At 38.7% G+C, this 9,825-nt stretch overlaps 1 protein-coding gene across 1 annotated transcript in view; it reads left to right on the forward strand.

Moving 5' to 3' along the window:
• The window catches only part of LOC128611637 (SH3 and multiple ankyrin repeat domains protein 2-like), a 40,067-nt gene extending 34,374 nt beyond the window's left edge, over nucleotides 1-5,693 (forward strand). The window contains exon 10 of the mRNA XM_053631312.1: nucleotides 4,993-5,693. Within this exon, the coding sequence (XP_053487287.1) occupies nucleotides 4,993-5,075 (83 nt within the window). The 3' untranslated portion in view covers nucleotides 5,076-5,693. The remainder of the gene's footprint in view (nucleotides 1-4,992) is intronic.
• The last annotated feature ends 4,132 nt before the right edge of the window (nucleotides 5,694-9,825 follow it).

Raw genomic sequence — 9,825 nt, forward strand, 5'->3', positions numbered from 1 at the left:
ACGGCGAGTTGAGTTGATGCCAAAGAGCTCCATTTTGGTCTCATCTGACCTCAACGCTTTCACCCAGTTGTCCTCAGAATCATTCAGATGTTCATTGGCAAACTTCAGACGGGCATGTATATGTGTTTTCTTGAGCAGCGGACCTTGCGCACGCTGCAGGATTTCAGTCCTTCACGGCGTAGTGTGTTACCAATTGTTTTCTTGGTGACTGTGGTCCCAGCTGCCTTGAGATCATTGACAAGATCCTCCCGTGTAGTTCTGGGCTGATTCCTCACTGTTCTCATGATCAATGCAACTCCACGAGGTGAGATCTTGCATGGAGCCCCAGGCCGAGGGAGATTGACAGTTCTTTTGTGCTTCTTCCATTTGCGAATAATCGCACCAACTGTTGTCCCCTTCTCACCAAGCTGCTTGGCAATGGTCTTGTAGCCCATTCCAGACTTGTGTAGGTCTACAGTCTTGTCCCTGACATCCTTGGAGAGCTCTTTGGTCTTGGCCATGGTGGAGAGTTTGGAATATGACTGATTGATTGCTTCTGTGGACAGGTGTCTTTTATACAGGTAACAAACTGATATTAGGAGCACTCCCTTTAAGAGTGTGCTCCTAATCTCAGCTCGTTACCTGTATAAAAGACACCTGGGAGCCAGAAATCTTTCTGATTGAGAGGGGGTCAAATACTTTTTTCCCTCATTAAAATGCAAATTAATTTATAAAATTTTTGACATGCGTTTTTCTGGATTTTTTTGTTGTTATTCTGTCTCTCACTGTTCAAATACAACTACCATTAAAATTATAGACTGATCATTTCTTTGTCAGTGGGCAAACGTACAAAATCAGCAGGGGATCAAATACTTTTTTCCCTCACTGTAGATATCATTTTATAGAGGTATATTTATTTTTTAATTTTTTAATTTATTAAGCCTTGATCTTTATTCTTGTGGAAATCACAACCCACTGTTATCAAAGTTATTGTGCCTATAATTAATGTTAACAGGTTTCTAATGACAATTTGAATAAAAATAGGTTCTATAAGTATTGGCACCCTGTCCAGGGTGTACCCCGCCTTGTGCCCGATGCTCCCTGGGGTAGGTTCCAGGTTCCCTGTGACCCTGAAAAGGAGTAAGCCATTGAAGATGGATGGATGGATGGATGGATGGATAGGTTCTATTAGTGGAAAGTTTAGAAATGTAAAAAAATAAATAAATAAAAGTCGTAATATAATTTTACACATTTAACTAATATGCCTAATTTTTTAATAGTTTGTAAATTTTCATACTTGCTTTGAGTGTAGAATTGGAAGCTGCACTTCAACTTTTATCAGAGTATTTATTTCAATAACAGCACGCTTACCTGAGTAAATGTTGTGCTTTCAACACCTTTGTTTTCACCCTGTAGTGCATATTATTAACGTGATGTGTGTTGTCACAGTTCTGCCCATATAGATGGTTCTGGATGATCATATAGCTGAGTGTGAACACACATTTAGTGAGAGTGAGAGAGAGAGAGAGAGAGAGAGAGAGAGAGAGAGAGAGAAGCACTCAGTGGATCTGACCTACATAAGATATAGACCATTTGAGAAGAAGGCACTTACACACACACACACACACACACACACACACACACACACACACAATATGAACAGTATTCCTACTATTTAATCACTCATATTTAGGGCAAAATCGGCACTCAATGTCTGTCCTGGAGTAAAGTTGGGATCAGAACATTTTTTCGAAAAGGGTCACATGCTTGACAAGTTTTTTTCCCCCTTTGTCAGTCAGCTGTCCTGGTTTTTCTCACTATCCCTCTCACTATACTTCTCACATGTACGTAACACTTGCCGTTGCAGTTTTCTTGCATAACCTGATTTATAAATGGCATCACTGGTCATTTTGCTGGCTTAATTTTGTTGCCTTTGGGAAAACAAGATAAGCTTTGCTGAATCCTACGAAACACTGTTCCTCTAACTTATGAGAAATTATTACAGTAAAACGACACACCATCTACATATTTTTAATCTCAAAATATCACTCATTATATGTGTTATTCATTTTCTACTGTATATTCACTTTTGCTCATTTTCATGAATTTTACACACACACACACACACACACACACACACACACACACACACACACAGAAGTACATACCGTGCCTTGCATAAGTATTCACTCCCAGTGGACTTTTGTGTAAATACATGAAGAAATAATAAGTTCCCAGTCTACAATGTGGATAAGTTCCCACTACAAAATGTGGATAAGTTCTTATGCAAGAAACTGTAGTTAATATAGGCTGTGTGAGGATTAACACATGACCAAACGTGTAGTTATTTGAAAATAATCTATTCCGCGGTGGTGTAATGCGGCCTGACACGAAACAGATTTACTGTTACCACCCAAAGTGTATTATTTTTGTATAACAGCACGGTCTGGTCCATGTATACCAGAGCGATTTGCCAACAGTTAAAATGTTTAATTTATTAATGACCGACATGTTGCATGTTTTAATAGTTTATGATTAGCTATAATGTTGTGGAAGGTTGTGGAACAATAACACATCTTTAAATTGTTTATTATTAGTCTTAGATTATGTCGATCTTCAGCCATACAAGTCCCTGTATATCAGCTGTTATTATAGAAACAATAACGTATTAGAATGATCGCGTTAATATAAACCTATCGCATATGATACAGCCAAAACTACTGTTATACAAACCGTCTGTCAAATGAGATTCGAGAATTCAACCGCACTCTGGTACAAATATAATTAGTGAAGAAATTACATTTGTCATGAACATTATTCTAATGACTACTAGCCAGCTAGTTAACATTAGCTAGTTATATTACAGTAATATTACACAATCTTTAAAAAGAGATAACATATAGAATATTCATTTTTAAAAAGCTTAGCTAGGACACACAAGAAATCGTGTTAAAAACAGATCTTTTTTTTTTTTATCTTATCCTACTCTTGGGAAATATTTTTTGGTGGCTACACCCCACATTCCTTGCTAATCTGTCCTGCTTGATGAGGAATGGAAAAGTGAGTGAAAAAATCGCTAGTTTCTTTCACAATGGATCATATTTATTTCAAAATACATAACATATGTCTGAACAGAGAGGAACAATCCACAGAGTATTAGATAGGCAGCTAGTTGTAACTTAGACATGAAGTTTAGCTAGCTAACATTGGATGAGTTCCATTAAAATGACTAATTTATGACAATGATCAACAATGATCACTTTTTAGGAGAGGACATAACTTATTGCTGTGTTTGATGTTGAAATTTTCCAAACAGTACTGTGTATATAGCTTGTCCTCAAAACAATGTCTAGGTGCATGATTTATCTTAAAAACTAAACAGTCAGTGAGAAAGTCAGGTGCTTTTTGTCTTTGGGTTAGCGAGGCTGTGTTGATGGTGCTGTACTTTGTTCTTTAGAGTGTTGGTCTGAAATGTGAAGTGTTGAAAACTGGGTGTTATTTTGTATCATCACTGTTCTCCAGCTGCCCGGTTTTCCCACCATCATGGGACTTAGACTTTCAACACAAAACCTAGCACTAACATCAACAGTAACACCAGAGTTAGTGCTCTTTCTCTCTCTAAATTTTTCCATATCAACATAACATATACTCCCATACTCAGAAACTTCTGATATTTGAGCTGAATGTTTTGAACCTATCTATCACTCCTGCAGGAGCTCACAGGAGATATATGATTAATACTTGCAAGATTGACAGCAATGCTATGCAAAGTCTAATAAGCAAGCAGAGCAGGTGTGTATAGTAAGGAGTAATTTTCTTTGCATAAACAGAATTAAGCTAGTGGAGAAATGAGGAGAGGGATTTGGGATGTCACATTACAATATCCAATTAAGTTAAGTGCAATTAACAATCCCTTTGACTCAGCCAATAAGGAGTTGAAAAGTGTTCCTGGCATGCAAAGGACATAAATTATTCCAGAATCCAAAAGGGGAAAAAAGAACGAAATGAAAACAGAAAACCAACAACATATCAAGGCTACAGAAGTTTGATGCGGTATTTTGATGGAAAATGGGTTAAGCGCTTGAATTTCATCATTCTCTTCACAATATTCACATTTCGGATATAACTCCCAACCACAAGGAAAATATTTTTAAAAATGGCCGTGAAGGTGAAGATCTGGTGATATTGCAGACATTGCCAAAATAGTGGACACCCACAAAGATTTTTGTATGCATCTCAGTTATATGTTAGACACGTTCTACAATTGGCTAGTATCGCTGTGATTGACGGGGAGAGAAAGTAATGCAATCTTTCAACCCACACGTTAGCACATTTGCCTCACGCATCCGAGGCTGGGGGTTCAAATCCTGCCTCCGCTCTGTGTGCGCATGTTCTCCACATGCTTCGGGGGTTTCCTCTGGGTTCCGGTTCCTCTGGTTCCCTCCCCCAGTCCAAAGACTTGTGTTGTAGGCTTATTGGCATTTCCAAATCGTCCACAGTGTGTGAATGGGTGTGAGATTGTGCTCTGCGATGGGTTGGCACCCGGTCCAGGGTGTCCTCTGCGTTGTGCCCTGACTTCCCTGGGATAGGCTCCAGGCTCCCCTGTGACCTTGCATAGGATAAGCAATATGGAAAATGGATGGATGGATGGACTCTCAGCCACGGATGGCCATGGCATTGTCAGGATTCAAACTCAGAATATCCGGTAGTTATTAGATTGGTAGCTTGGTTTCTCTGCCGTCTCGGTCATCTTCTGGCCCAAGAAGTGTGTCTTTTTCTTGAATTGGCTGTTAAGGACCTCCAAAGCCTGTGTGGAAGCTAACACATTTCACTCTGTCCAATGAAGTTTGTTCTCTCTTGGACAGAGGTGTGATAGAGAAGGTAGACCCTGCAGTTCCAAACAAGTGGTTCTTTTCAACCTTTTCAACAATAATTCTGGCAGTTTCTGTCCAGTGTTAGGGATCGGTTAGGGTTGAACTAGCTCCTAAAGACCCTCCCTTTTGTGTGCTACAGATAACAGGTCTGGTTCAAGCCGTGCAGCTTCAGGACGCGTTCATAGCCGTGGCCCTGTTCTCATTACCCCAGAACACAGATGAAAGGACAGGCATTTCAATTCCCGCCATTCAACTTTTCCCTAGCTCCATGAGTGTGTTTGTAAGATGTTTACTGATGAGTTTGTGTCATCTGATGACCATGGATGTCAGGGCCATGTTGCATCAAGTCTTCAGTTGATAATCTTACCTGTATATTGTAGATTTGTATCTAAGTACTGCTGCTGTAAACAGAAAGACTGCCCTGTTCTCATCCCAAGACTCGTATTCTCAATCTGTACAGTACATACTGAACATCCTTTAGCACACTTAGTTATGTTCATCTTTACTCTTTTACAATTATTTGTAATGACTATAATGTATATTGTAATGATTATAATATAATTATAATGTAATGATTTATAATCCACTATTCATTGTCACCCAGAAGGATGGGTGGGATGGGTTCCCTTTTTGAATGGTTTACTTGCAAGGTTTCTTTCCTTGCCACTGTTACCTCTGGCTTGCTCAATGGAGATCTATGTCGCTATACAACAGAATAAACTGAATCCTCTAGAGTGGGTTGTCCACTAATCATAAGGTTGGCGGTTCGATTCCCAGCCCACATGACTCTACATGCCAAAGTTTCCTTGGGCAAGACACTAAACCCCAAGTTGCTCCCGATGTTAAGTTAGCGCCTTGCTCTGCTACCATTGGGGTGTGTGTGTGTGTGTGTGTGTGTGTGTGTGTGTGCACGTGCACGAGAGAGAATGGGTGAATGAGGCACAGTGTAAAGTGCTATATAAGTGCAGACCATTTACTATTTAATAACCACACCTTTGAGTCCAAGGTCCTCTGTCCTAGTGTGACTGGAAGGTTATGAGTTCAAATCCTGACAGAAACAGCCGACCCTGTATACCTCACAAGATGGCAATGCCATCCAAATAAACAATGCAGCATACTGTAATATTAACCCCTCACTTCCCATATATAAGGCACTCTCAGCAGATTTGCGTGTATATGAAGCCCCTTTAGTGCCGCTCTGTGGTTGTCATAGTTTCCAGCCCCGTGTGATAATTGGCTTAAGGAATGTGGGATCAGCATGATGCTTATGCACGGCACTCTGGGGTCTTCAAGACTGGGTTATAAGCATACTATGTTAACATACTCAAGATTGAATAACAGCTAGCAGTGAAATAAGCAGCAAAATAAGATATGAGAAAGGTGTATGTGCATTCCTTAAAGGCTTATATTACAATCTTGTATAATAACACACTGTATCACATTTTCATTAAACAAAAATCTTGGCAGCTCTAATGAAAAAAAAAGAAGATGGATTTGATGGCTTATTTTTAGTATACCTATTCCTCACTTCTATGTTGAGTGATGAAGTTTAACCCTTTATTTCAGTTGCTATCCAGGGCTTTAATGAGTATTGATGTAACAAGAGCGCATAGTATTACTTTCAGCCAGCGAGGATTTGCTGTGTACAGATGAAAAGATTTTAATTGGGTGAAAACGAGTGTTAACATGCTCAGGGCTGAGGCTTGGATTAGAGTTTGTGCTGTCTATCAGAGAAAAGATTAATCACAGTAGATTAAATGTGGACATACTGTAGTGTGTGTGGGTTGCTTGTCCTGTTTAATATTGTAAATACTGCATACTGAGACTCAGAACCAGGACTGATTATATGAACAAGGAAACATTGGTAAAGCACACACTGCTTGGAGGTAATTGCAGAAGAACATGCTAGAAACATAAACAGTAGAGGTTATGATTTTGATTGAATTTTGATTATTAATAAGTTCTTTGTGCCTCCATTTTTAAAAAAAAAATTTTTTGTTTAGTGAGGGTTTTTTTTTCTATTGCCTGTATTATAAACACTAATATGATCATTTTATCAATTGTGGATAATAATACTACGCTTACAGTAAGTAGGGCTGGATACGACATACAATATGACATACAGTATATATTGCGATAAATTACTTCCTGATACTTTTATGTGAGTGCTCAGACTAATGTTGTTTAATTTTTCCTTGTGTTTTAAGTGTCCGTTAATTTGTTTGATTATAGTTTTATTGAATGTCTACAACACTCAGTTGTTAAAGTTGTTAAAACTGTTAAACTTTTAAAAGTTTACACATGAGATATCTCTAGGCTTGATGTCTTGCGTTTTTTTTTTTTTCTATTAAATCAGAGATTTTGGCATTTTGTAAATGAAAATATGATTACAAGTAAGGGGTAATCCACGGCTAGGTGTGCATTACACAATTTTAAGGCACGACATGGAACAAAGAACCACCTGACGTGAATCTGAGTGCATTAAAATCGTGTAATGCACACCTAACCATGGACTGCCCTGCTTATACCATAGTCACTTGCCAGCATAGACAAGTTAAAGCTGTCACTGATGTTTGCAGTGCAAAATTTGATTTAAAGGATACAAATAACAATTCATTTTTGTTAGATATTTTATATATGGGTCGTTAGACCTAGAATGCTGCCTGCTCTAAATCATACACAGAAATAAAGTAGTGCCATAAGATTACATTTATTTGGATGAATTATAATAAATGGTTATTAGAGAGACAGAGAGAGAGAGAAAGAGAGAGCGAGAAAGAGAGATTGTGCGTGTGAATTACCTGTGTCTGTGCCGCATCTCTACAAATAATGAAGCTTTGAGTTCAACTACTCTGTGCAATTGTAACTGTATGTTACTATGGTTACTATTGTTTATAGGCAGCACATTAATGTAGAATGGTGATTAAACTGACTGGAACTACCTGTGCATTCAGCGGTTTGAGCGCACACCTTCCAGCCAGAATTGAGTATTAAGACAGACCGTGGTATAAATAAGCTTATACAACATGCTTTAGTGCATCAATGCAGAATCTTACAAGGAACAAGAAACAGGTGCTGATCATCATGAAGGGGCGTGGTCAGGGCGGAGCTGGATCAGCAGTGAACAAAATCACAAAAACCACAAAAAGTAATATGTGGCATTTAAAGAAGTTCCAGCAAATTCAAATTGAGTTGAAGCAGTGTGTAATCACAGTTACGTATTTTATTAAATCTTTTTTTTTTGCTGGATGTTGACTGAAACACCTAAGTTTGATATTGTGCAAATATTTGAATATTTTACTCAGTATTCACGAGAACTTTAAATCCAGATTTTGTACTTATAATCAGTATGTATAGTACTGTATGTAGTTGTATATACAGTATACAGTATGTAGCTGTATAGATTGTATAGGTCTTGGTTTTGGAGTCACAGTTCACTGTCTATAACATTCAGTCCAAATTAGCGTGTGCATTAATCACTAAATTAAATATGACATCACAGCCTGGCACAGATTTCAAAATGGAACAAGGCCTTCCTCTACCACCATGCTTTTTTCCCCTCCCCTGTAAAAAAAAAAAAAAAAAAAAAAGAGCTAGAGAGAGGGGGAGGTAGAGAGAGAAATAGGGAAGGGTGAGAGAGAGAGAGAGAGAGAGAGAGAGAGAGAGAGAGAGAGTTGTGAATTGCTAGCGTGAAAGGACAGCCCACATACATGGAGAATTCACAACCAGGCAACTTGTGCTGACTAATTTAGACATCCATCCATGGGTTGCCTAGCAACACTTGGGATTTGTTTCTTTCTTTCTTTCTTTTTTTAATTCTTGCATGTACAGCTGTTTGAGGGAGGAGAGAGGGTTAAAATCACTCCGAGACCTTTTCATTCCAGCACACGTTCATTTGCTTGTTATGCCGCCTTGCATTGTTCCTCAGCTGATTGCATCAGTGTGCAATCGACTTCTCCTCACGCCGTCGCGTGAGTCTGTGACGAGGCGAACTTTAGTGAACTTCTCTGCTGAACTTCTAGTGCACATTAGTGTACTTCTGTTTCACTTCCGAAATACAGAAAGTTCTTCTAGATGATCCAGAAACACAGCTCAGATCTTCAAGTGTGTGGCTCATTGCTGGAGTTTTAATAGAAAGGATGGGGGGGAAAAGAGAGAAATAGATAGCAGGAGAGAGGACGGGGAAGGAGAAAAGACAGGGAAGGGAAAAGAGAGATGGATGGGGCAGAAGGACAGAATAAAGTTGCAAAAGTGAAAGAATGATACATGCATAAAGGGAGAAAAAGAGATGGAGGGATGGAAAGAGAGGGGTAAGGAGATATATAGTGACAAAATAAAGGAGAAGAGAAAATAGGTCAAAAAGATGGAATGGAAGCTTGAAAAGGACAAGAGATGTAAAAAGAGAAGGACAGAGATGGAAAGAGAGAAAGGTAAGAAATAGGGAAAGGAGCCAGAGAGATGTAGGGATGGGAAGAAAGAAGAGGGGAAAGTTACAAGGAAAGAGAAAGCACGCAGAAAGATGGAAGAAAGAAAAAGTGTCAAAGGAAGCTTGAAAGATAAAAAAAATATAGAGAAAGGAGAGACATGTAAGAATGGGCAGAAAAAAGAGGGAAAAAAAGAAAGAGAACCTAAATGGGAAAAGCAGAAATGTAGGGAAACAAAAAAAGATTAAGGTATGAGCGAATGAGAGGAAGAAGCGAAATGGTAAATAGGGAGAGATGGAAAGGAAGAAGAAAGGGAGAAATGTTAATAAATAGAAGGAACAAAACAGAAGAGGAAATTCAGAAAGATGGAAGAAAGGAACTGAACAGAGATGGAAAGGTGGAAAAGGAAGAGAGCAGGATAGAGAGTGTTAAGAAGTGCAGAAAGGAGACACAGGAGAAATAAAAGGATAGAATGAGAATAGAAAAGAAGAGAGGAAGTTATAATGAGACAATATGTTTGGAGAGAATGGAAAATTGGAGGGAGACAG

The sequence above is a fragment of the Ictalurus furcatus genome, chromosome 8 (genome assembly GCF_023375685.1).
Source record: "Ictalurus furcatus strain D&B chromosome 8, Billie_1.0, whole genome shotgun sequence".
Classification (NCBI taxonomy): domain Eukaryota; kingdom Metazoa; phylum Chordata; class Actinopteri; order Siluriformes; family Ictaluridae; genus Ictalurus; species Ictalurus furcatus.